The 27,918-nt window shown below is 47.6% G+C and overlaps 1 protein-coding gene across 1 annotated transcript; it reads right to left on the reverse strand.

Annotated features, from left to right (window-relative positions):
• Positions 1–20,965: 20,965 nt before the first annotated feature.
• Positions 20,966–27,283, reverse strand: LOC101916700 (lymphocyte antigen 6E). Its single transcript, XM_005235797.4, has 3 exons — positions 27,124–27,283; positions 22,936–23,055; positions 20,966–21,787 (listed from the first exon to the last, which is right to left on the reverse strand). Exons 1-3 carry the CDS (start codon positions 27,173–27,175, stop codon positions 21,579–21,581), a joined length of 381 nt encoding a protein of 126 aa, XP_005235854.3. The 5' UTR covers positions 27,176–27,283; the 3' UTR covers positions 20,966–21,578.
• Between the last annotated feature and the right edge of the window lie 635 nt (positions 27,284–27,918).

Genomic DNA, 27,918 nt, shown 5'->3' on the forward strand with positions numbered 1-27,918 from the left:
AGAGGACTGGTACGCTATAAATAACTTCAGTGATGACAATTTTAACATAACATTATTTTTATTCTGCTCAAAAAGGTACAGAAAACAAGACTTTTTAGCCTCCTTGGATCAGATCACTGGCATGGGAAGTTTGGTTTTCTACCTCCTATTTCGGACACAGAAGTGTCTCCTTGATTTCTTGTGTACAAAGAAGGACACCTAGACAGAACGAAGAACCAGCACAAAACTCTGGGGTGGAGAGGACTGCCACATAATTGAATTTCATCTGAGAAGACTGAGCAATTCAGCTATTCTGCTAGTCAACACCTGGGGGGGTGGGGGGGTGGGGGAAATGTTCTAAGGAGGTACAGAAGGCTCTTAGTGCAAGGGTTTTTACTTTAAATACACTTCATACAGCAGAATTTTTTAGTTCAAAACCAACCAGACCAGCACAGTAAAGAAACTCCATAGTTAGTTTTGTGGGAGTTGTTGAAGAGTCAAAAGAAAAATTTGTGTCAGGACTTCCTAAGTTTTGCTTTTCTTTTGGTTGTAGGAAAAGGGCAGGTACTAAAAAAGCAATTTCTGGGAGCTGTTGAGTGCTGTCCATGAGGCATCCAAACAGAAGGCTGAGCTGGCAGGGGTTTATTCTCTTCCTCATTGGATTCTCCGGTATGAAAGACCTCCCCATCAGCTCCTCAGGGTCTAGTCCAGAAGGCGGCACAAAGGGAGCTTGCTAGTATCCCAACTGGCACAAAGCTGATCCTCAAACTAGCTGCACCATCAACGTTGCACAACTCAGAGTAACAGCAGGAGACAGGGCGTGTCGTGCCAATGTCATCCACATCTGATGGGATGCAGACAGAAGAGCACATCTTGGTGACGGTTGAGACTCCCTCAAAGGTATAAACTACAGCAAAGAAAGAACAAAGGAACAATTAGGAATGGGAGCAATGGAGAAGAACTTTCTTTATCCCTGTTGAAACATTAGCTGCCTTCACCACCAAAGTCTTAGCTCCAGTTCAAACAGAATTGGTCTACTTCCTACCAGGAATACAGGAAACAGTTCCCACTGGGTGGCCCCAAGCTGAACAGCACTTTGCATCCTCTGTGTCCTGCCTGGATCAGTTTTACCCTGCCAAAGGTCATTTAGGCACTTTTTCTGTCTCTGCTTTGACTCTACTCACTATCTCCTGCCTCTCCCATGTGCAACCAGAGCTTTATCAGCATGACCATGCAAAAGAAAGACCCTCCATCTTCACAGTGCATTTCTTTACTTGGAGAGGTTGTAACCTGTAGTCACCAGTCAGGCTGTTGATGCCTTCCTGAGAGCTCCAGAGAACTCAGGGGCATTTCTGTTTTTCCTCCAGATGATCAGAAGTTGGTGTCCCCACCCTACTGAGCTTGGCTCATGTCTACTGGCCTCTCTACTCCAATAAGCCTTCACAAACAGTTCTCAGGTCAGGACAGCACTGTTTAACCTACACCCATTGTATGAGTCATGCAAATAGTCTGAAGAGCCAGAACTCTTTGGCTCCACATCTCAAGCTCAAGTCAACATGTTTTTCCTAACCATGCTCAACATTGAGCATTAACTATGAGTTTGCATTCACTAAGTATTCACTCACATGAAGACTGCTTTCTGCAACAGCAGACTGCTCTCTGCTCCACAGAAACTCTCTTCTAGGCTTACATATTTAAGTAAGAAAAAGTACTGCTCCCCACACAAGTGCTCTTCACTGTAGAAACACTGACTCATGTTAAAAATATGGGTAAAGAAGTAATTGCCCTTACCTTCCTCCAGGGAATACAAAGTAGTCTTGCACATGGTTTCATTCTGCGTGCAATTGTGGATCGTCAGGCACTTATCAACAGCAGTAGGTTCATGGCAAGTGTAACATTGCAAGGTTTGAGCTGCAAGGAGTTAAAACATTTAGTTGGCCTTTCTGTGGAGAACCAGGTACTGTTCATGCCCCTGCAGGTACCTCTGGGGAGGGTATCTTTCCAAAATACTCATACTGAGAACAGAAGCGGAATAGTAAAAGGTATTTGTACCAATGGGAATGAGAAATACAGTAATCTGGCAGTCAAAGCACACCCTCAGATGTGTGTTCAGACCCCTTGTAACAAGTCAGGCAAGACAGAGTCTCACACACAGAAGACCTCATGATACAGGAAAGACCTTGTAGCTGGATTACCTGAGCTCTGTTCTTACTTTGCATCTGCTTTTTCCTTGTCATTGCATTAGTAGTGGTTCAGAAAGAGATCACAGACTCACAAACTCACAAAATGCCAGAATGGTGGGTGTTGGAAGGGACCTCTGGAGGTCATCTAGTCCAATCCCCCTACTCAAGTGGGACCACCTAGAGCCAGCTGCCCAGGACTGTGCCCAGAAGAGGTTTTAATATCTCCAAGGATGGAGACTCCCCAGCCTTCCTGGGCAACCTATGCCAGTGCTCAGTCACACTCACAGTAGTAAAGTGTTTCCTGATTTTCAGAGGGAACCTCCAGTGTTTCAGTTCATGCCCACTGCCTCTGGTCCTGGCACTGGGCACCACTGAAAAGAGCCTGGCTCCATCTTCTTTGCACCCTCCCTTTAGGCATTTATAGACATGAATAAGATCCCCCCCTTGGGTCTTCTCTTCTCCAAGCTGAACCAGTCCCAGCTCTCTCAGTTTTTCCTCAGAGAACAGATACCCACCCTTGTGACCCTTCATTGGACTCTCTCCAGTATGTCCATGTCTCTCTTGTACTGGGGAGCCCAGAACTGGACAAAGGACTCCATGCGTGGCCTCACTACTGTTGAGTAGAGGGGAAGGATCACCTGCCTCAACCTGCAGACAACACTTCATCTAATACAACCTGGGATACCATTCATCTTCTTTGCCACAAGGGCTGCTGGCTCATGTTCAACTTGGTGTCCACCAGGATCCCCACATCATTTTAAGATGAGCTGGTTTCCAGCTGGATGTCCCCCAGCATATATTGATGTGTGGGTATGTTCTTCCCTAGGGGCAGGGGTTTGCACTTTCCCTTGTTGAAAGCCATGAGCTTCCTATCAGCCAATTTCTCCAACCTGTTAAGGTCCCTCTGGATGGGAGCATGACTCTCTAGTGTGTCAGCTGCTCCCCCCAGTTTTGTGTCATCTGCAAACTTGCTGAGAGTGAGCTCTGCCTCATCATCTAGATCATTAATGATGATGTTAAATGGGACTGGACCTAGTACTGAACTCTGGGATACACCTCAAGTTACTGGTCTTCAAGAAGACTTTGTGCTACTGATCACCACCCACCAGGCTTGGCCATTCAGCCAGTTTTCAATCCACTTCACTGTCTGCTCATCCAGTCCATACCTCAACAGCTTATCTATGAGGATCTTATGGGAGACATTGTCAAAGGCCTTCCTGAAGTCCAGGTAGACAAAATCCCCTGCTCTACCCCTCATCTATCAGGCCAGCCACTTCATCACAGATTTTTATCAAGTTGATCAAGCATAACTTCCCCTTGGTGAAGGATCTGGATACACAGAAAAGTCAGACTCCAATGTGAGTTGCAGCAGGAAGAATTTCATATGGTGCTGTCCACTCTGTTGGCTCTTTCCAAAAACTGGGAGCTCTCAGATAGGGGAGTGTTCCAGAAAGCAGGAACTGTCTCCATCAAATTTACTGACCTATGAGAACAAATTAAGCACAACCTTTCCCCTGTGCTGAGATTCTGGTTTTGTGAGAAGAATGTGTAGGAAGTTATTTCAAAAAGATGACAGTGGCCACAACAATAGAATGCATGGGCACATGTGCTGTCCCACATAGCACACAGAGACCATAGAAACAGACCTTGGTACCCAAATCTCCAAACTCAGTCCAAGGTAGTTCACCCTGCCTCATCACTCACCAGTTCACCTCCTTGTTCATCACCTCCTTGTTCAGCTGCAAAGGCCCTTGTAAGCCTGCAGGTGCCAACTGGCTCCTTAGGCATGTAGAACAACCACAGCCCGAGTCTTTCAGTGCCTAAAGTCTTTTGAGATGGAGAGATTTTAGGGAGAGACACTGAAGAGCATGGGCTGTTGTGATGCAGTATTTCCAGAGCACTCCAAGATGAAGATATCAAGCCAAAATAGTGTCTGGCATTTCCTATCACCAAGGAAGCCATGTTTGGACAAGCTTTTCAGGGCACTTTGCTTACTGCAGGTCTTTCTGAGGAATCCAACCCTTGATCTAGGTCCTCTCTTCCATGCCCTGGCAGACACCCAAACATGTGTGCCTTGCAATGAAGTTTGGTACCCTGACAGACCAGCAGCCCCTCCTTGGTCTGGAAAGCAGCTCTCAACCCACCCGTGTGACAACCCTGCTGAAATCCCTTTAAATCCCTCCGAAAAAGAAAAACAATCCAGCTCATCTCAGTATGCCTAAAATGGGGTGCTATAACAGCAGGGTTAGGCAAGCAAGCCACCTTATTAAAGTAATGCAACTTCACCTGAACTAGTAAGCCAGAAAGAGACCTTTTTTGAACAGACACAGCAACTATCTTGCTTCTGTTCAAAGCAAACTTTATCATTCTCTTTTGCCCATTGTTACTGATGTTTTGTTTGCATTGTTTTCAGATTTCACGATCCTCCTCACTGGACAAGTGAAAGCCACAGCATTTGTGTCCCTCCCCTACAGAATCTGCTCTGCAGGCCCAAAGGTGGAGGAAGGAAAATGTCCTTACACAAGAAGGAAATAAATACAAGAAAAAAATCCTAATATAGCTCCGCATCACAGCTCCTGCACTGACCCTGCTAGGATTTACCTTGGCCATCCAGGCTAACATCAGCTCTGAGCTTAGGATCATCAGTATTAAATAAGGGTTTGTGCAAGAAGTTATCCCAGTGGCAGCATCAGGAAATATCAGGAGATAGGGAGTCTGTGTCAGGATGTCATTTCCACTGTGCAGTCCCCTTCCACCATTAGAGGTCATGGCATCACTGCTTATGTGGGTCTGCTGCGATGAGTGGGTTCCCTACTTCCTAGGATATGAAAACACCAATATTCCAGAAACCCTTCCATGCTTGGCTTCATGGAGCTGGTGATGGAGGAGGAGCAACTGAATCCCACTGATGGAAACAGCGGGGTAAGATTTGCATGGCATCCCTGAACAGCCTGGACTCATGGGGCTTGTTCCCTACCTCCACATCCTAGATCGGTCACCCCCAATATCAGGCCACTGCTGTCTGCACACCTTGACTGTGCGCTTCAAGCATACCCCCTCCAGCGAGGTGGCAGGTAGCCTCACAGGGCGGGAGGGAGGGAGGATAGTGCGGATCACTCCCTGTGATGACAAACTCTCTGATCCTCCTGCAAATTGGGAAAGTCCCCAAAACACTTCACATCTGGTTGTTTTCCAAGGTGGCCCCCTGAAATTGTCTTTGACTTCATGCAGATCACAGTGTGATAATAAAGAGCTAGAAACTTCAGTCCTGCAGTACCTGGGCCACCAGCTTTGTGTCCCAGCCCATCTTTCCCAGTTCTAATGGCTGAAGTTCAATAAACCATACACATGACATACAATTAGAGAGAAGCTCTACACAAGCTGCATTAAACGGGCTAGCTGATTTCCAGGGTTAAGTAACGAGAGGAACAGTGAGTTGGGGAGAAAAAAAAAAAAAAGAGTAAGATTGAGCAAGAACACATAAAAAGTGAGAGCTGGAATTTGCATTCAAGAAATGACACAGTATAATCACACTTCGTCTTGTAACACTTTCTAAAGAGCCTGAACTAACAATCCCAATGAGACCAGGATGGTCCTGAACATCTGACAGGCTGGCAATATTCCAAAGACAGATATTATTTTTTTTGCTGAAAACTGTTCAAAGTGAGAGGCATGGACTTCAGAGGGAACAGGATGCACCCCATCCCTTTATGCTGCATCTCTTGCAGGAGTCTGGATAAATCAAAGCAGGAACTTACCAAACACGATGCAAGTGACGGCAACCAGCAGAAGAGACAGAAACACCTTCATCTTGCACAGACCCTTGTGTGGTCACTGGGCTGCCACTACTCTTCACCGCTAGTTTTAATGGCACACCTCCTGGTGACTTGTCATGTACCAATTCTGACCCCAGATCCAATTCTACTGGAAAAACAAGTCTAATTAAGCTACAAATTAATTGAATGAGCTACAAAGCAGCCCCACCTCTTGCTATACTGTCATCTCCTTTCATACTTGGAGAAGAAAATGAATGTTTGCCTAGTGGACAATAGCTGAGATTGTTTAAGCTGGGTGCTTTGTGTCTAGGCATGATGTGTAAACCCAGGAGTATTAAATAATCCTAAACTTGCCTTGCAGTTTGGTGATATTTCCTCTTTTCTGTAGTGGTTGGAGACATCTGAGTGGTTTCCATGAATCCTGGGAAAAAGGCATCTGTAGGTGTGAACAGCAAGGATGGAATCTCATGTACTTTTCTCCTCTGTTTTTTTGCCCCCAGCAGGGGCCAGTTTATCACCAGGAGCAAAAGTGGAAAGCTGACTTGCAGTCCCTTACTGGAAACAGCATGGTTGGGATTTTGGTACTGTAATACCTCTCCCCAAGCTGTGAGCAGGCTTGCAGGGGGCTGTAGGTGGAAGCATGCTGTCTCCCTCTCTCCCTGTGCTCTGTGGGCAGAGGTGGTGGGAGCACTGGAATGACAACAGGACCAGGTTGTGAAAGTCAGAGCCAAAGGAGTCTCTCAGGCTTGCTATCCCAAGCCGTTCAGGGAGGATGGTGCATGGAGAAACCCCTCTGCTCTGAGCCAACCCTCTCCAAGTGTGGCAGCCAGTCCATGATTTCTGTGCTTGCCAAACACCCTGGCTTTCCCATTCCCAGACCCTGCTGCCCCAGGCATCTTTCTGCTTTTCCTGCGCCTCCGGCCAGCCCCATGCTAGTAAATCTTCCTACGATGTGTGATGAGCAAGTTTGATTGTGGAACTGCAAAAACTGGTGAAGAAGAGCCTTTCTGTGGTTATGCCAGGTGCCCACCCAACACACACTTTTAATAAGGAAAGAGAGAAAGCTGAAACAAAGATGTTCTTGGAAATATTCCCACCACCTTTTTTATCTATCCCACCATCAGAGGAACTTTATTCAGAGTTCGTATCAATCAAATTCTTGAAAGGTTTTCTCCTATTCCCAGATAAACACTCAGCCATCATTTCTCCAGATGGTTGCCTCATTATATCAGCAAACCTTGCCTCATTTACAAACTACATTAGTGGGTGACCTACACCCTCAGGAACTCAGACCCATCGTTTTCACAGTTGTCTCCATAATACAGTCCTTACTAAAGTTTAGCAGTTATTTCCAGCCCAAAATTACCTAGGTAAAGGCATTTTGGTATATTCTCGGTTTGGCATCCCTTATGTTCAACACAGTTTTATAATCCTATTAAGAAAGGGGAAACTTGCTGACTGTGTTTGCTTTCTTCTTAGGAAAAAAACAAACCCAACTTGAACATGGAAAGGGGTGTGGTTTCTGGTTTCTGGTATTAAAAAGCCTCAGACAAGGTGCGTTAGGTGACTGGTTTCACATGCACATCTGAAACGTGATCTTCATTACATTGTTGAGATATTTGGCTATTGAGATGGATATTTGGATGGAGGAATATATGCCAACACCCTGCTTAAATCCTGTACCCTCATTCTAGTTTGGAGGGTTGTTTTGGTGGGGGGTGGGTGGGAGTGGTGGTGACAACATACCTCACTCATTTATAGTTTCACTTGATCTTATCTGAGTCTTTCAGCATTGCCTGAGATGTTTTCTCTTGTATGCACATCATATGCAATTGCCTCATAATGTTGGCAAGTCACCAAAGAAATAAGAAGAATTAATAGGAACATCCGAACAGCATTTTGTTGAACTCCTTTCATTCTTTTGTGGGTAATCATAGCCTATTGTGTTGGGGGGGGTTCCATTAACTGCAGAGAAAAATTATAAAAGGACACAAGCTGCATAAATCTGCCTCAACAACCCACAGGATGGATTTGGAACAAAAAAAAAAAAAAATTAGTATTTTCTAGTGTATGTGTTCAAAGCCAAACTAGTACAAGAACTCTGCATTTCAGAGGAACTTGTTAGCATAAAAAAACCCAAAAAGTCCAGAGTCAAATGTTTACTTCCAGCCTGAGAAACCTGTGCCAAACACCTTTCCTGTCCTACCTGGCCGGCTGAGACAGTCTCTGGGTGGAGGCATCTTCATCTCATGTAAGCAGTCCTGCAACTGTTGCAGCCACACTGGAAATGGTCTCCAAATCCTGTAACATCTCAATAGACTTGTTCACACTGCCTAATTACCAGGCTGAGGAGGTCCTGGTGGAAAGTCCTAAGATATGCCCATCCACCTCCAGAGCTTCAGGCACCATGGGCTCTGCGCGTGTTTAGAGAAGTGCAGGCACTGGTTTCGGTTAATAGCTTTCTTGACTTAATAATTTTAAACTCTCAATTTTCTTGATTCTAATCAGGTTTTTATATATCTCCTAGGAATCTCACAGCTTTCCAGAGCAGACAGATGCAGGAGCAAAAGCTATGACTGGATTCAAAGATGGACGTGGATGAGTGCCAACATAACAGTGTCTTATGCTGGTGCTAAGATTTTACTGCACACCTACAGGTAGATTAAACCCAAAACCACTCCTGTAAGATGAGTAAATATTATTGTCTCAAAATGAGATGTAAGGAAGCTGAGGTGCAGGGAGGTTAATAAGGCTCATGGAGCAAGGTGGTAGTGACTCCAGAAATACAACCAGCATTGGATTCCACATGGTTTAACCACTGGTTAATGCTCCTTTTTCATCAGTGCTCTTCTGCTATTTTTGTGCAACCCTAACAGGAGCTGCATGAGTTACTAGAAGCAACAGGAGTGACTGCTGGCCTGAAAGCCACATACTTAGAGGTTTATTCAAGCTCTGTCAACGACTTTAGGTATCTAATGAAGATCAATAAAGGCAAGCATAAGGTCCTGCACCTGGGGAGGAAGAACCCCACGCACCAGTACAGCCTGGGGCTGACCCACTGGAAGACAGCTCTGCAGAAAAGGACCTAGGAGTGCTGGTGGGCAGCAAGTTGCCCATGGGCCAGCAGTGTGCCCTGGTGCCCAAGAAGGCCAATGGAACCCTGGGGCGCATTAGGAGTGTGGCCAGCAGGTTGAGAGAGATGATCCTTTCCCCTCTGCTCTGCCCTGGTGAGGCTGCATCTGGAGTGCTGTGCCCAGTGCTGGGCTGCCCAGTTCAAGGAGGGCTATGAAGATCATGAGTGGACTAGAGAACCTACTTTATGAGAAAAGGCTGAAACAGCTGGGCCTGTACAGCCTGAAGAAGAGAAGGCTGAGAGGGACCTTATCAGTGCCCACAAATATCTTAAGGGTGAGTGTCAGGAGGATGGGACCAGGCTCTTTGCAGTGGTGCCCAGCGACAGGACAAGGGGCAATGGCACAAAAGGCAACACAGGAGGTTCCATCTGAACATGAGGAAGAATTTTTTTACCTTGAGGTTAACACAGAACTGGCACAGGCTGCCCAGAGAGGCTGCGGAGTATCCTCTGGAGATATTCAAAATCTGCCTGGGTGTGATCCTGTGCAACCTGCTCCAGGAGAACCTGCCTTAGCCATGGGTCAGACTAGGTGATCCCCAGCGGTCCCTTCCAACCCTGACTGGTCTGTGATTCTGTGATTCTGTGATTTTCTAGCTGGCTTTGAAAATTTAACCTCAGTTTCCCCATTCTAGATATTAAGCTGGTGCATGTTGTAGGGCTGATCATAACTACAAGATAAGCTATACATTGGAAAGGCTAAAGAGGTGATTTATTCAAACAGTTCAGGTTTTTCCCCTAGTAGCTTTGAAATAGTGTAAATTATGAAAGCCACTTAAAGAAGCCAGCAGCAAAGTTGGGTTTGTGTGATCAGTAACCATGCTGGTGTGTAGAATGTCAGGGGTTAAATTACCGTGAACTTCACCTCTGACACATCATGTCCCCCATCTGTCTCTCCTAGAAACCACAACTGTCCAGAGATGAGAGCTGTTTCACATCAAAGAGAGATGAATTAAACACATATCTTTTCCCCCATCTATTTCCTCCATTGCTGAAGAACATCTTTAAAAGTTAAAGAGAAACCTGGAAAAGCAAAGTGGAAAATAAACACTGCCAAGCATGAATCTGGCCTGTCTCTATGAATAATGCATCAGGAATCCAACCCTGCAGCTCTCTTAGAGCCATTTCCACTCAGGCATCACTCATTAGCTCATTAGTCACAGCAGCCTTATTCCTACTAATTGATTTTACTACAATTCCTTACAATGTATGGCCAAGATCCAACATGTCTCTGCCTGGCTTTAAAACCATTATATTGGCACAGCTTTGCAAGACACTTCAGCATCTCTCAAGCCTGTTGAACATGTAAAGGAAGATGCCCTTGGGGAAACGCCATGTGTCCCCTCAGTCTGACAAGCCTTAGGCTCGAAGCACCTTGCTGAGCAGAGAGTTGTGACTTTCACATCTGGCAGCAGGTCAGCCTGCTATAGATTGAAGCTACAGATGGGTACAGAGAGCTTTTCAGCTCTCTCCACACTGGTTTCCACCTCAGTACCTGGACTGGGACACGAAGGATGCTGGTTAGTGCAGGACCTGGGACTGACGTCAGACCAGACCACAGTACAAAGGGTTTCTTTAACTTTACTGCTCTTCCCATACTCCCACCAGACCTCACTATAGCTACCCCTCTGTGCCAGCCTGGTGGCGTGGGCTTTGCCTGAGGATTAGTGATGTTTTGTATACTCACCAGGACAGGAAGGTAGGGGACAAGATGATTTATTTTTATAAGGAGTCCTGTTCCCTGTATTTAATGATTCACCTGCCTTTTTCTTTATTTTGGGGTTTTTTTTCACAATCTGTTTTTTTTCCCCCCTTTGTACTGTGGTCTAGTCTGATGTCTGTGCCAGGTCCTGCGTAAGCAGCATTCTTCATGTCTCAGTCCTAGTCCAGGTACTGAGGTGGAAATCGCAGGTACTCTTATCTCCAGGTTATTATTTAGACTAACCTCTGTGTAGCACTTAAATCTTTCTGGGTGGGACCTTCACAATTATCACTTGTCTGGCAGGTGGCCACCATATGGATACTGTGGTCCTCTGGGTGAATCTGACAGGAGTTAATAACTACTGAAGTGTGTTCTCCCTCTCTGTTCATAATGTGCATAGAAAGGATTGATCATATATTTATAACTCATGGAAATTTCTTTTCCTTCCCTATCAAACTTTTCCAGTTTCCTTTTTTTTTATTTTGCTTCAAGCTGGTATCTTTTCTCTTCCCATCAACCCTGACTGAGGCAATAATCACTTGTTCCAAGATTATTTGTTCCATCCAGCTTTCCAAGGCATTGTTAATGATGCGAGAATGTAAATCACTTGCTCAGCTTAGCTGTCACCTGCTTTAATTATCCCCTACCTTCCTTCAAGACTTAATCCAATGAACAAGAGATACTTTCCTATCTGAGTCACTTCTCATTGACCCAGAAGGGAAGAACAAGGACATTTATGTAAAACCATAAATGATCTGACTGAAAGAAGCAGCTTTGCCTCAGGCCCTTTTCATCTCCCTCTAATGCTGCAGTGCTTGGCATTGAAGCTGGAAATAGTCACATGTCTTTGGCTGAAGACAGCTAGGAGTGTGTTCAGCCTAAACCAAGTTCAGTCCCTAAACCAAGGTATCTCCACTGCCCATGTGATAGGCTCAGCCTAACTCCCACCAGCTGCAAGAAACACCCCATGTTTGGCTTCCAGATGTTTTCAGGAAGATGCTTCTGACCCAAAAGCTTCTATCTCCCAAAGCATTTTTCCCTGGTACAGGTGAGGGAAGCAGCTCTGTGGTGTTTCCCAGTCAGATGAGCAGTTCAGCCCATCTGATGGTCCTGGTAAATGGGCAAAAGAAGATCCATGTGAGATAAGACCAGCTCATGGGCACTTGCCACAAAACAGAGGAGCACGAACACCCCCAGCAGCACCAGCAGCAGAATTCACACAAACCACTAAATGGTTAAGCCTGGCAAGGACCTCTGGAGATTGTCTAGTCCAACCCTTCTGCTCTAAGTAGAGTCATTACAGCAGGTTGCCCAGGGCTGTGTCCGGTTGGGTTTGAATATCATCAAAGATGTGAACTCCATGACCCCTCTGGGCAGGCTTTCCCAGCATTCAGCCACACTTAGAGGAAAGAAAGAATTTTCTCATATTTAAATGGAATTTTCTGTTTCATTCTGTGCTCCTTTGCTCTTACCCTGACACTGAGCACCACTGAAAAGAACCTGGCCCCATCCTCCTTGCACTGTCCCATCAGGTATTTATAGATTTCGATAAGATCTTCCTTAAGCCTTCTGTTTTCCAGGCTGAAAAGTCCCTGATCTTGCAGCCTTTCCTCATAGGACAGATACTCAGCCTCTTCATCATCTTTGTGGCCCTTCGTTGGACATCTCCAACATGTCCTTGTGTCTCCTGTGCTAGGGAGCCCAGAATTGGACAAAGGTCTCTAGGTGTGGCCTCACCAGTGCTGAGAAGGGGGGAGGATCACCTCCCTTGACCTGCTGGCAATGCTCTGACTAACACAGCCCAGAAGGTTGATGGCTGCCTTTGCCATCAAGGAACACTGTTGATTCATGTGCAACTTGATGTCCACCATGATGCTCAGTTCCTTCTCTGTAAAGCTTCTTTCTGTCCTAATCAGCTTACAGCCTGTTCTGGTGCCTGGAGTCACTCCTCCACACATGCAAGATTCTGTAATTTCCATTTGCTGAATTTCCTGAGGTTCCCCTCTGTTCTTTTTTCCAACCTGTTCAAGTCCCTCTGAATGGCACCCATCTGGTGTATCAGCCACTCCTCCTAGTTTTTATCTTCTGCAGACCTGCTGAAGGTGAGCTCTGTCACCATCAAGGTCATTAATGATGACAAACAGTACTGACCTCAAATCAAATCTTGCAGTATCCCACTAGTGATTTGCCTCCAACCAGACTTTGTGCCACTGATTGCCAGCCTCTGGGCCCAGTTGCTCCACCAGCTTCCAGTCCACCTCACTGTCCACTTATCTAACCTATCCTTTGTAGTTCACCTATGAGGATGTTGTGGGAGACAGTGTTGAAAGCCTTAATAAGGTAGAGATAAATAAAGTCCACTTCTCTCATATCATCCACCAAGCCAATCATCTTATCATTGAAGGCTATCAGGCTGGTGACACACAAGTTCCCCTTTGCGAATCCATGCAGACTGGTTGTGATGCTGCTTTTTGCCTTGTTTCCTACTCTCAGGACCTTAAACTCCACCACCTCATGGTCACCACAGCCAAGGCTGCCCCCAGCCTTCACATCCCCAACAAGTTCTTCCTTGTTTGCAAATATGAGGTCCACGAGAGTACCTCTCTGTGTTGGTTCCTCAGTCACCTGCGTCAGGAAATTGTGACCAGTGAACTCCAAAAACTTCATGGATTGCTACTGCCCTGCTGTGTTGCTCCTCCAGCAGATATTAGGATGCTGAAAGGCCTCTGTAAGGACCAGGCCTTGAATGTGAGGCTTGTTCCAGTTGTTTGAAGAAGGCTTCATCCACTTTTTTGCGATCAGATGAGATGGTCTGTATCAGCCAGCCACCACAACATCACCTATGCCTATCCTGACCCATAAGCTCTCAGCTCCCTCATCACCCATCTCTAGGCAAAACTCCATGCACGTCAGCTGCTCTCTCACATAAAAAGTAACTCCTCTTCCTCACCTCTCCGGCCTGGCCTTCCTAAACCATCTGTATCCAGCCATGGGTGCACTCAGTTATGTGAGCTATCCCACCCTGTCTCTGTGATCCCAGGCTTTCATGTGGTTTGGCCAGGGACTTGACCACAGGCAATGCAAGGAGTTACAAGAGAGCTGGGTTTGTTCAGCCTGGAAAACAGGCTGAGAAGAGAGGGCTCAGGGGTCTTACAGCATCTGACATAAAAAAGGGTCAAAGAGAAGGCTGAGATGGACTCTTTTTGAGGATGCCCATTGACCACAAGTTGCAGGAAAGGGAAGTCTGGTCAGACATAATGTAAAATATTTCTCCATGTGAGCATTCAGAAACTGGACCAGGAAACCAGAAAGGCTGTGGCGTCTCCATGCTTGGGATGCAGTGAAAAGCATGCTGAGCTAACACACGTCTTCCTCATCTCCAGGGTCCGAATTAACTACTTTCTGCACCACGTCCCTTAGCGAAAGGGGCTGGTGGTCCCGCTATGCCTACACGCCCATCCCAGCACAGCCTGCAGGAGTGGCAGCTCTGGGGCCTGCCACTGCCACCTTGCGACAAGAGAAGAAAATGCAGATGCCTGGTCCCAGCCCATTTCCCGAGGAAGGAAGGGAGGAGTTTTTAGTATTATTTGGGTAGTTTTTAATTTTCGCTCTTTCCAAAACTCGGGTTTCATAACCCTTTGATTTCAACCAGCTTTAAGATGAGATATCTCCATGTGAAAATAAAAAAGGGAGAAAAATTCAGTCTATCTAAATCGCCTTGAACAAACCATGAGTTGAATTCCAACAAGAGTAGCTGCACCTTGCGCTTACAAAGAGCCTGAGCACTGCAAAGAGTCACATACAAGGTGCCACAGTACCGTATCTATTGAGTGCTTATATTTCGGTTTTATCATCTTTCATCTAATAGTTTGGACCATGATACTAACTGGGTGCAGTTCCTGAAACCAGCAGGTTTAACTGGTCTCAGCTCAGGGAAGGTTCCTGGTGTGAAACTCAGACTCTCATGTGAGTATGGGTGACTGCATCCCCACAATGTTAGCAATGAGGAGACAGAATGGGAGCCAGAAGCACCTGGTGCTCAGGGATAACAACAACTTGACATTGTTCTGATGCAGGCATGACAAGAATCTGTGTGAAATACAATACACCCAGTCATTGTTTGTGTTAATTGGCATGGAGAGAGAGAGCAAGGCAAGCCGCTCACACCTCTTCCCCCATGGGTTCCTTGCTGTGTGTGCTCCATTTTAGCCATGCTAGCTTAACTCCTTCTACACAAAGGACAAGATGTTATTAACTTATTGGCACCTTGGCTGGCCAAGTGTCCCTGTGTCACAGGAAGGCCAGATCACCAAACGCAAGGAGACCAAGGTACATTGCACATTGTTTTACATCTCTTTTTATTGGGAGATCAGAAGCAGGAAGATTGGAACATGTTCCCACCACCATGCAAAGCACCTCCCATCTTTCCAGCCTCCTCCCATCTCGCCTGCTGCTCTGGTCAGTGTTGCAGCCTGGAGGTGCCATCTTCCCTCTTGCTCCCCGTGGCTTCTCATGTGGATTTCAGTACCCATGGACTGGGGAGGAAAGGAATGAGGAGGAAAGAAAGGGGAGAGGATTAGCACTGGCAGGAAGGTGGAGCTCTCGATTCGATCATTTTCTTCTTCCTTTAGCACACTCAAACTTTCATTTGCAATCCATCTACTTACGGTACTTTGCGTGATGCCTCCACATCAAAACCAGAAAATGGACCCATTTTCTGCAGCCTCCCTTCCATCCCCACAGCTATTTCTTCCTCCAAAACCCGTGTTTGCCATGACTAGAGTGGAGACATGTCCAGAGGGACAATAAAGGGCAGGGATGGAAAGGCAGGAATTCTCCCACTTCAGACCGATTTGCTAGCACATGGTGTCTCATACCCTGAAGCAATCAGCATGATCTTGGAATGCCAGTGAGAAACGTTTGCAGAGCTAACTGAAACAGAAACACTGCCAGCAGCCCATGTTGTTTATTTACCAGAAGTATTTTCAGGCATTTGGTATTACTGTAACTCTTAACAAGATTCACCTGGAAATACAGACCTTAATGAAGGAAGCAGCTCTATTCTGTGTCAAAACATGAATGGTCTCCCCTCTTAGATCTGGAGAAACAGCATAATTTCCCTGAACTTTCTGAACACCTGAAATGTGGGAGAGACCATCCTGGGCCTGTCTAGAGACAGACAGGTCCCCATGGAGCAGCAGGAGCAGGGACCTGGGCGGCAATGTGAGAAGAAAGGATGGGAACACCAGGCAGGAGGGAGGTGTAGCCTCTTAGGGGCAGGTTTCTTCTGTGACCATCTGCTGTGCAATGCCTTCCAGTCCCCAAAATACTCCCTGTCACCACTGATGCCCTCCCATCCCCAAACCCACCTGTAAGTGAGGCTGCAAATATGGATTGCAAGAAGGGAGCGCAGTGGAGAAGACTCCTTCCCAGGAAGGAGATAGTCCAGGCTCAGGGTAACCAGAGAAAAGGAAAGCTATTTTTATGTCTTTGTTTCAAACAGCCTGTGGCTGTTCCTATGAAACTTCCGAGAGCCCATTGCTGTCATTCTGCACATCTTACATTCCCCAAGGAACATAATCTCCTTCTCCCACGGGATCCAACTGGGCTCCCAAAAATAATAAAGCTTTAAACAAAAATTAGAATGACACGTCTTTGGAAAGCAGCATACATGCTCCCCAGTTCAGGAGAGCAGGGGGGAGACTCCAGAGCAACCATCCCCATGTCTATGTATCTGTGTATGCATGTCTACAGACGGGAGCAGGGCCAGAGCAGCCCCTCCAGCACTGCAGCCCCAGGGAGCTCAGGAAGAGGAGCAGCTGCCCACTGACACCCACACAGGGGCCATTATGTACCCAAAATAGCTGCCCTCTCCAACAAGAAAGAGTGCAGGCTCGCAGGACAAATCCCATCTCCATTCCCAGTAGGGTCACGGGCAAGTCAACGATATTTATGACTATTGAAGGCAAACACAATCCCTGTTCTTTATCCATCACCACGAAGAGACTCCAATGGCCTTGAGATGGCATGTATGGATTTATCCCTCCCTATATTCTATAGGCTCAGCCTCATGTCTGTCCTCCTTTTGACCAGACTGCAACTCCCAGCCCTGGGCTTTGAATCCAACCCAAGAACTTTCTTTTCACACAAAGCAAGAGGTAATATTTGTAATATCTGCAGAAGCATCCAAGAATTTTGTTCCGAGTGTAACTTTTTTATTAATTCCATATATATTCGTTAGAGTATAAGAAACAATATGTAACATACACTACATATATCTATGTTAATATATTTAAAGGAATCAGCGTTTCTTTATGCTGCTTATTCTTTTACAACAATGGTAATACACGATTACAAATCTCACATATGTATTAGTAAAATCAACATCTCAGTGTAACCATCTTAGTGAAATGAGATCATCCAGCAAAGCTGAAATAAAATGTGTCAGTATTTTTTCTGCAACACTCTATTTGCCTTACTATATTTTCATGAAGTGTCTCAGTTTTGATGAAACGGTAGGGTGTGGTCTGGAAAAAGTGTCCCCTCATAAAACATTGGACCTGGGAAGCCTGTTAAGCCTTTAATTTCTCAATATACACTATCAGAACAAAGCTGGACAAATTAAGACATTCAATCTGTCTCTGATGTTTCTGATTCTCTGCTTTGCATGCAATTATCTGGTTAAAGGTAGCTTGCCCTTGGCTCCCTACTCCCCATTTCATGTGCTCCTTGACTTGTGAGGTCTGGGCTTCAAAGCATCCCTACCAAGTCTACAGAAGCCAGCAGATGGCAGGACCAACTCAGGGCTTCATCTTCTTGGCACCATGGCCACTCCCGAAGTGCAAGACTGGGTGTGTTTATCTCCATTCCAGTTTGATAGCATCAGACAGCAGCTTTCCAGGGGCGAAGTAACTCCTCCAGCATCAACGAAGGATTCAGCGCCATCTTCATCCCAAACAGCTGAGACCCGCAGCGTCTCACCACTGAGGATGACGGTGAAAGCACGGCACAGCTTCAGGGTGCAAAAGCATTGGGATCACAAGAGCAAGGGCCTTGTGACAGGAGCATCTCCAAGCATCCAGATGTGCACCATATTTGCCTTTCCGGGAGACAGGAGAGCATGGATGCCTATACCTCATTCCAGCATGGAGGCTCAGCCCCCAAGACCAGAGCTACCAGGCTTCCCACCAGGGGTGGTAGGACCACAGCCTCCTTCATGGCAAATAGGGTCCCTGGGTGGTGAGTCATTTCAGATAATCCATAACTTGAGTAAACTAACACCAAGCAAGGACATTCTGTGAGTAGCGATGTGGATCATTTGAGTAATGATTAAGCAACTGGCCTTATTTGTTCTGGCTGTCTGTGCAAGGAAGTCACATCAGGTCTGTGTTCTCCAAAAGAAGAAATTGTGCCCTTTTACCAAAAAACAAACATCTCAAAAAAAGTTGAAAGAACTTTGTTCATTTTTAAGCCCTTCCTTTCAGCAAATGGCAAACCCAGTGAACCTGGGTGGAAAGGGCTGGTGCCGCAGTAAGCTTTGAGCATGTACAGACAAAATATAAAAATGAGAGCCCTTGCGACGTTGGCGTAGTGGTAGATGGCAGCAGCTGCCACTGAATTACAGCCATTTCTAGGAAGGAAGCACGGAAACCATTTTCTCATCAGCACGCTCCAAAATCTGCAGGTATTTGACTTCAGCCGTTCTTTTATTTTCCAGTGAAAACTGTTCCAGGATATTTTATGCTTGTACAGAGCAAAGCTGCCTCCCCTCATCACCTCTCATCCTGTCAGAAAAGGTGAAGATCTGAATTTTCTGCTGAGATTTCGATCTCTGATTCCATAGTCCAAGTAAACACATTCAGAGCACTTAAAGGCTGTCCCACCACTGCCCTAAAGCTCCAAATCAGGCATTTGGTTTAACAAGCCACCACTTATAATGCTCTATAAATGCCAGGTTCTTGCTAGGTATTTTCTTTCTGTTATTAATATTTATTATTACAGCTGCATATTTTCACGCCTTTCTCTCCTGGGCTTTACAGTAGTTGGGGTTTTCACATGATTTCTTGTGCTAAGGATTTGGAGGCAAAAATAAATTCTACAGTAGGACCAAAAATGGTGAGAGTTGGCAAACTGGTCACACGATGCTCGGGATTAAACTGTTGAATAACATCTCTTGTATATCTATCAAAGAAATCTTTGCCACAGGTGCCTGAAAGGAGAAACTGTAAATATCTCACCTTCCATATAATAAGCATACAGGCATACAGCACATGAGGAGGAGACAAAGACAAAGGGAGAGTAAAGAGGAGAAAAAAGCATCTCCATACACAATCTATTCATCATCTATAGGCTCAAGAACACACATGAACTGACCTTCAGATCTGTCCCCTGGCAATGCCATTAATATAACTTGTTATTTGTATAAGGTAAGTAGCCTGCTGAATGCTCTTTCTGCCAGCCGCTGCTCACTTGCATAATCAACTACTCGACATAAGCAAACTCTGAAATGCTGAGGGAGGGAGATGGTGGTCACTGGAAGAGGCAACCAGGTCTCACAACTCTGCCCATAGCTTTAGCCCACAGGGTCGTCCAGTGCAGCATCCTCAAGAGCCTCATACGGGCTCGAACAGGCGTTAGGACACAACTATGCTAATGGCTTTTAAGTTTAGCTCTTTGCTCACAGCAGAGGTGTGAGGGCAACCGAGTTCAAAACCAAGATGCCTTTTACCAGGTGGCTAGAAGAGTCACAGCCCCACTACTTGCAAGGTAGCGTACTCTGGGTGCTGCCTTGGTCTCACTACAGGATCTACTCACAGCAAGTGGTGAGGAACAAATTAACCCTGCAAATGAGGTTTCTAACCCTCTTGGGAGGAAGGCTCAGGCACAGGGAAGCTAGGGAATATTTACCCCATTTCTAGTAATTTTTTCCCGTTTTCTCTGTGCTATATGTGCATAGCAGAGGTTTGCGGTGTACCTCAAGCCCTGTGGTCCCAGCAGGCAAGGGAGGATGCATTAACCAGAGGAAGGCACATCTGAGGACCAATGAGACAAGCGATGCATTCTTACCAAACTCATCACCTAATTGTAGGTCATGTCACAAAGACCAGTCCCTCCTGTTGTAAAGGCTGTCATTAGCATCTGTGTCATTTTAATTAAAAGATGGGGAGAAGGAAGAGGAAAAAACGCATAACCCTTTTTGTTGTAAATATTTCTAAACATCTGCACACCATCTTTCAAAAGCAGCTGTTTATCACACATTTAAGTGGGGACAGAGGTGTAACTGAACAGTGTGTGCAGCTTGAGCAGCTTTTGGTTTTGACACAAAATCAGAGAACCACACACAAGGAGGTTATGGCTAGAGTGTCAATGCTACACCTGTTTTTTGCTGCTAGAAGAGAAAAAAAGTGCAGTGCACCTCTGATCAATCAGTGGAAGTGACAGCAAGCTTTCGCCAGACAGTTTAAGGCTCAGTTTTGGGGTTTTTTTGTGTCTAGTAAGTCCACAGGTAGGCAAAGCAGGTAGGAAACCAGCTTGATGCAGATGGTAGGTGGACACATCTCCCATGGGATGGCTGACAACTTCCAGAAGCAACGTTGCTGGAAGATCCTGGGATCTGAGGGACAGCAGGAGTGGCAGATGTGGTGGTGAAGTCACCTTCTGCAGTCCACGTGACCATCAACCCATCAACCAGGGATGGCAGGTAGAAGCTAAAGATCTGAGTATTGATATCTTTGCTTTTGACTTCACTATATTTTGCAAACACACCTGTTGCCCTGGATCATTTACGTATCGATGTTATTGTCCAAAGTGGGGAAATCGAGACATCAAGTCTTTGCATCATGCAGGCTAATTTTTAGCAGTCCTGATCCCTGTGTGCTTGCTCCATTAGGAGTAACGGGGTTGCCTCAGACCCCAACAACTGGCATTTTTCACTAAAATGCACCTGGAAAAGGTGATTCCCAAGAGAGGTGACACAAGCTGGCTCAGGGATGTTTGTCAGAAAGGACAGCAACAGGGAGGAGATGGACTTGCTGCTCAGAGGTGAACTGGAAGGAATGCTGAGGTGAAGCACTCAAAAGCTGCTGGAGAGGGTAAGAGGCCCACGTGCCGGGCATAATATTTGGGTTTTCCATAACAGCATTTCAAATGTCTCTGTCTGGAGCAAGGAAACAGACACAGCACACGTTCCATCTCAGGTAACAACAGGAGCATGTTTATTCAGGTCTGGCACTTACAGAGCTCGGAAGGACAAGGTACACATCATTTGTTTTCCAGAAAAGTCAGCCCAGGATCAGAAGAAACGAAACGATTTTATAAAAAGAGACTGCAGCTGCAAGGGGTCAGGAATGTGTCTCCTTTCGGGTCATGCATTCCGATGCCCAGACCACCCATGGGCTGGAGCACGCCGGTGCCAGGCACCTACGCAGAGCGAGAGGCAGGAACGTCTGAACACTTGACCAGGTGGTGTCTGGGGTTAATTGGTTCTCGGCGAGTCCCAGCCTTGTTTTAACCAACCTTAGCAATGAGGGGGAGGGTATTAGGTATAAAAGCAGAAACCCTTCCAAAATGATCCACCTTTGCCAAGGAGGTGTGAGAGTGCAATGGGGTATATCCACAGAAGGAGGAGAACAGCTTGGCCAAACCGCCCAGGTCTCCAATGCTCGAAGAGCATAAAGTCTGGGAAACAACCACCTTGGAAGCCTGCTGAAAAGTAGAGGATCTCCTTGCAGACAGCAACAGAGAAGATATTGGCTAATGAGACCTGCAACAGCCCGTGAAAGATGGCTCTTCCTCAGCCAGCCCCATCACTCACGAGCCCTGAGGATGTAGATGAAGCTAATGAGGACCCCCAAGGCCAGTACCGTGTAGCTGGCTTTCACGCTGCTGGAACCACTGATGTTGCAGAGGAAAGAGTCGCAGCAGTAAACAGATGCAGCCGCTATGCCGAGGTTAATCCCAGCGCTGGGGCAAATGGGAGAGCATCCTTTGGAGATGGACTGGCCAGACTTGCTGCCTGAATTTAGGTTGGGATGGGCGGAAAGGAAGAAAAGCAAAAAGAAATGGGTTTAGAATGTTTCTTGGCTTTCTGATCACCTGTTCTGCAAAGGAAATAACAGAACTGAAATAGATGAAGTATCACAGGTGGCACAGAGAGGATGAAGTACTTCTCAGCGTCAACCTACGGAGAGTAATCTCAGCCAGCCCACACATTTCAAGAAACACCCATGATAACTTCCCACACAGACCCTAGAGATCATGCAACAACCCAGAGACACTACTTCCAGGCCATCAGCCAAAGTCTGGCCGCCATGGCTCCAGTGAAGAATCTCAAAAATCCCACTCAAGCTTGACCCTGGGACTCCTCAAGCGAGACAGGGAGCACGGGGTGTACAGAGCACCAGGGAGGCACTCATGAGCAAAGTCTGTGTTTCAAGCGCTGGCTGCAAGAGGCGCAGCAAGCATTTAGCAGCAGGAAATTGGAAACCGTTAGCACTGTGCTAAGACCAGAGGTTTGTAAAAGCTCCCAGCCTCCATTTGTGCACCCACAACCCACCCACATCACAGACCGTGCAACTCAGGCATGCAACACCCCTCCCCTCCTGCAAGGGAGAGCAAGGCAAGCCAGGCTGGGCTCTGGGCTCTGCAATGGCACTAGGAGACTTGCCAGAGCAGCCTGCTTCCCTTGGAGCAGCAGCCAGGAAGCACAGAGCCACCCATATCTTTCCTGGAACTTAGGGAGGAAAACTGCAAATTCTCCCTTCCTGGCAACCCCACTTTGTCCACGGAGAGCAAAGAAGCAAATGTGTGACTCAGGAACGAATAACCCAAATGCAGGGCAAAAGTAGGAAGGGCAACCCTGGAGTTTCCTACAGAGGAAGCCTGCAGCATCCTCCACGCTTCCACTTATTCATCCGCAACCTCCCCGCCCCCAACCAGAAATTCCCTTCGGACTCCCAGCATCACTGCAAGCACGTGGGCTTTAACGTGACTCTGTCTGGCAGCACGTCCCTCATAAAAATTCCCTTGGGATGGTCCAACATTCAGCTGCTAAGCAGAACTTTCCCTTTTTTTCAGCCAAAGGAAGGAAAGCCTTCCTGCAGCTCAGCAGGTGACCCAGGAGAGCAGCCAAGAGGGGCAGCAGAAGGTCCTGTCACCACTCACCAATTCCCATTCCAACATACGTCGTCACGCAGTGGTTTTCATTCTCCCCACACTTGACAGGCTTCAGGCAGGCCCAGTTGGAGGACGCATCCGAGCAAGAAAAGCAGATCAGCGTGTGGGCTGCAAGAGAAAGGCATACATCGGTTAAGGGCTGGTGGGAAGATCTCCTCGCTTGGTGGTCCCCACCTCTAGCAAATGGCACGCACTGCATCTGGCCACAGCCACCCTTGCTATTTCAGCTGTATCAGCCTGTGACAGGTTTTTTCCAAAAAAATTGGCCAGATGAAGTGTTCAAGCATAAGGGATACATTTTGAGCTCTTGGCAGGATCAACTGTCAGCTAAAGCCTCAATACAACCACAGGTCAACCCAGTACTTTATGGCATGCTCCTGTTTGCACCAAGAGCGGGTTCAAGCTACAGCCGCCAACTTGAAACAAAACAATAGAAGCATGTTCAAACCTGCAGCCTGGAGCCTGAGATTTGGGCTTATTCAGCTCAGCTACTGTGGACACTGATGGGAAATGCTCCAGGCATGCACATGGGTTTGAGCCTTCTGTGACCTGGCCTTTGGCAGCAGGGCACAAAGCTCAGGCTACACTTGTGCTAGCACATGTGGTGGAAATGATTTCTCAGCTAGAGCAAGCCCAGCATTGCAGCAAGACCTGCAAGGACTTGCACTGTCCCACTACCCAGGGAGTCACAGCACTATGAAGGCAGCATATGCAACCAACCTTTTTAATCTGGAGCAGGGGGATAGCAAAAAAAGCATGCCTTCCTTCATGGCAGGTCCCCTAAAATGGTTTATCCTACACCAGCAGGATGGACTGCACCAGCTGGCTCCCATCCCTCATCCTTCAGATCTGCCCAAGAAAGAGGAAAGATTGGAAAATAGCATTCAGTTGTGGGAAATGGTTGCAGAAACAGCCTGGACCAGTGACTCAGCAGGGACATATGCACTTTGCTGTGGACAGATGATCCTCCCTGTACTTTACATATAAGAACATCATATCCACACTGCAATTGTTGACCTGTATACACAGACAGATCAGGTCTGTTCCTGATGTTTCACGGACTCTGATTTTTGAGCACTCCAACAGCAATTCCTTCCATAAGGCACTGCCCTTCTATTTTACAGGATGCAAAATGGAGTGGGAGCTGATTCAGGATGGGAAGTGCAACAGCATCATTCCTGTTCCTACCACTTTCAGCCCCACCACAAGCAGATTATCCTAAGGACATGAAGTTGGTGAAGCCCTGGGAGAGCTTGCTGAGGCTCAGCAGCCCCTTCATGGAGTGTTTTGAAGACTAAGTTGGATAAATATTGGTAAGCAGCTGTCCCGCTCTTCCATGGGACTGCATGACTTCTTGTGGTTCTTCTCAGTCCTGTTTCTCTCAGGAATTGAAAAGCTTTTTTATGAGAAAATTGGTGAAAAAATAAAATTGTTGTCAGACAAATTACTTTTGAGCAGCCACAGCCAAGGCAGGGAAAGAAAACAAAAGCATAACCTCAGGAAAACAGATTAAAGTGGGTTAGTGGGAGATCCTGAATGTCACATCAGGGCAGCCATTGACTCTGCTTTGGAGACAAAGCCAACACCACAACCCCCTGAGCAAGAATGCCATGGATTGTGTCATACATCTTCCAACAATCAGTCTGCAAACGATCCCTGCAACAAAACCAAGTTACCTAAAGTATGCCAGTGCAGCAGCCACAACAGATACACAGCACCCAGGATTACAGGGCCACCAGTTGAGTCAAAAGCCCCAGGAGAGATTCGTCAGTGGACCTTGCTTCTAGATCTAGGAGACAGGGAGGAGGATGAAGCCAGCCATTGAGTCTGCACCTGTCATTGTCCCTTGCTGAGCCCTCAGAGCGTTTCCATGGGTTGGCCAAACCTCAGTGTGGGACCTCAGAGAGAAATCCAGCTCTCTCCTGCTCCCTTGTTCCCAGCATGTTTCTGCTCTCAAGTCTCAGGTGACCTGTCCCAAAGCCTTTGCCTTGCAACCACCCAAGGGCAAACTGAGGAGGCAAATTGACTCATCCCATTTCACAGGAATTGTCTGCAACCAGGAATGAAGTGGATTACAGGCTTCCTGTGGGCATCATGGGAGGACATATGTCCTCATATCTATTTGCTCACTATGCTGAACACATGAGTCGAGTGGTGCAGTGCTATTCATTAAGGCTTAAGAGGTTCCAGATACAAACACATCACAAATATTTGCTCATGCACATGAAAGTGCTTTTAGGCATGAAATTCTCTACCACGTGACTAAATCTATGCTCCTACCACAGCACCTCCTACCTGTCCCCATGTTTTTCTCTGTCACATTTACGTATTACCCCTTGTCTTAATATAGACAAAATCCTTCCAGAAGAGGCAAGTCTTTTAACATAGTTTAAGAGAAGAAATACACAGTCGTAACTAGTGCCACTTTCTGCCCCACCAAAACAGATAACTGAAAAATCCACTGCAGAGTTAAGAGAGCAAGCAGGCTGAGTGTTTTAAACAAAAGGCACAAGAGGAGTGGCATAATTATTTTATGCAGCTGGAGACAGAGCAAAGAGTTGGAGCTCAAGGCTACCAAAAAAAAAAAAAAAAAAAAGCCCAAGACTGAACAATGCAAAAGGGAAGCCTCGTTTTCACCAACTAGAAAATGCAGCGTTCTTGCACAGGAAGAATTTATGTGTTTATTTGTTTGCTGCTTAGCTCCTTGGAGGAACAAAGAGCTCCCAAAACAGAGCAGACCATTTGGGGGGATTCCTCAGGTAAGAGGCTGAATCCATTCTTGCAAGGGGAGGGGGGGGGGGGGTGGAGAGCAGCCTGTAAAAGCCCACTCTGAAACTCAGCAGCACCAGTGGAAAATGCTGTTGCTTCAGCAGCTTTCATTCGGTTCCTACGCCCAACGCTCTTTCCTTTTCCACTGCACTTAGACGAGATCCTTATTTATACACCATATGCAAGATCTTAAGGGGACTTTGAGCAGGTAGTAAAGCTTTTCTGCAAGACTCCCTCGGATGCGCTGGAAGCATTTGGGGATAAAGCTACCTGCAACAAGACTAAGAACTTACTTTAAAGCTGAACGGTTTTTTGGAGGAGGGAGGAAATGAAACCTCTTATTGCCTTGGCCTGGACAACCCATCCTCCCAGCTGGAACGGAGCGTAAGTCAGCTGGGCTCTGATGGAGAGCCAAGGCTTGAATTGCCAGTTGCTTCCTGGAAGTCACGGGGGGAAGGGGGCATAGAAAGAGCAGCAACCAACTAGTTTCTTTTCACCGGTGTCCTCTGGAGACAAGAAGAGCCCGCGATTCCTGAGCAGAGCCTCACAGGGCCCAGAACTCTCCTGTTTGCTCTTTGTTTGGCTTCTCTAAGCATCAACATATGGAAACAATACAGGGCTCTGCACGGCCCCATGGAGTTTGGATAGTCAGAAATGGAGTCGCCGGGAAGGCGGGGATTGCAGACCCTGCGACTTGGCCACAACTTGCAGTTGTAACACCCAACAACACGAAGCGTGCTCTCTCCCCTGCTTCGGTGGCAGCCCCAAGATGCACTCCATGGGGTACGGTCCCTTGGGGGTCACCACCCACACGTCGGCCACCGCAGCCTTCCCTGACGGATGCTGGGGGGCGACAGCAGGAGGCAGAATCACGAGCGGCTCTGCCCAGACTTTGCTCCATCAGCCATTGCCAGGCTGGGCTCCATCTCCCCTCCACCCTCCTTCCCCTCGGCTGCATCTCAACCCATTTCGGCGCCGTTATCCCGGCTCGCTGCACCAGAAAGGGGGAGCGGGGCCGGCCCTGGGCTTTGTTCGAGCTGCAACTGGGAAAAGCTCCAACAAAATACCCACATGCACAACTGGAGATGCACACCTATACATACAGGCACTGAAGTTCCTGCTCCGAGAGGGATCCTGCTGCGAGGTAGGTTTTGGAGAGCCACCCACACACACGCCCCGCGCCAAAGCCCGGCACGGCTCAGCTCTGTCCCCCCAACCCCTTTACAACCCTCACCCCCGCTCCCTGCAAAGCTCCAACTTCCAGAGCCCCCCTTGCAAGACGCAGCGCGCACACGCACGCACGCACGCACACACCGCAATCTGCACCCAAACCCAGGGCTGGGGAGCGACTGGGGAGAGGTGGTGGTGGCTGGGTGACGAGGGCATCCCCCCCCCATCCCCCATTACCTCTCTCCACGCACAGCACCGCAGCCAGAACAGCGAACAGGAGCGCCTTCATGGTGCGGCGGTGGGGCCAGGAGTTGCGCAGGGCGGCTGGCGGCGCGCAGAGCTGGCGGCAGGGCCGGGCGCCGGGGGTGGGGAAAGGCCAGAAGCCCCGCCCCGCGGGCCGGCCCGTGCCCCGCACCGCCTCCCGCAGCGCTTCCCCGGCCCCGCCTGGTTTCGTTTCTCCGCTCCGGGGAGCCGGGGCCGGGGAAAGGGGAGGGCTGCGCCTCCGCGGCTTCTCGGCTGGCCCGCGCCTGGCCCGCCGAGGGTGCTTAATGCCTTGCGGGAGCAGAGCCAGCTAGCCTCTGGCCCTGCCGCAATGGCTTTCTCCATCCACCTTTCGGGTCCCTTCTATGTGCCTGAGGGAACAGACGGGAGTAGGAGGGCTCCCCTTATACCGGACCCCACTCATGCACCGCCCTTTTCAAGTGCAACCCCCTGCATCCACGACTTCCTCCACCCACGAGGACCTGCTGTGTTCGTGTCTCCCTCCTCTCCTCCGCGCATCTTCACTCACAGATTCCCTGAGCACAGACACACACCCATACACCCCCCACCACCCTGTAAACACACCTGCCCTGCCTGTGCAAACCCCTGTGTGCAGGGTTCCCTTCAGGCATGGACCTCCTGCATGTAAGGCCCTCTGAATGCGCAAGCCTGCATGACACCCTCTTTCCATGTATAACCCCTCCACCTGCACAGCCCCCATGCAAGACCCAAGCACACAGAGAACCAATTTCCCTAGCCGTTTACCAGACC

This window comes from Falco peregrinus, chromosome 3 (genome assembly GCF_023634155.1).
Source record: "Falco peregrinus isolate bFalPer1 chromosome 3, bFalPer1.pri, whole genome shotgun sequence".
In the NCBI taxonomy this organism is placed as follows: domain Eukaryota; kingdom Metazoa; phylum Chordata; class Aves; order Falconiformes; family Falconidae; genus Falco; species Falco peregrinus.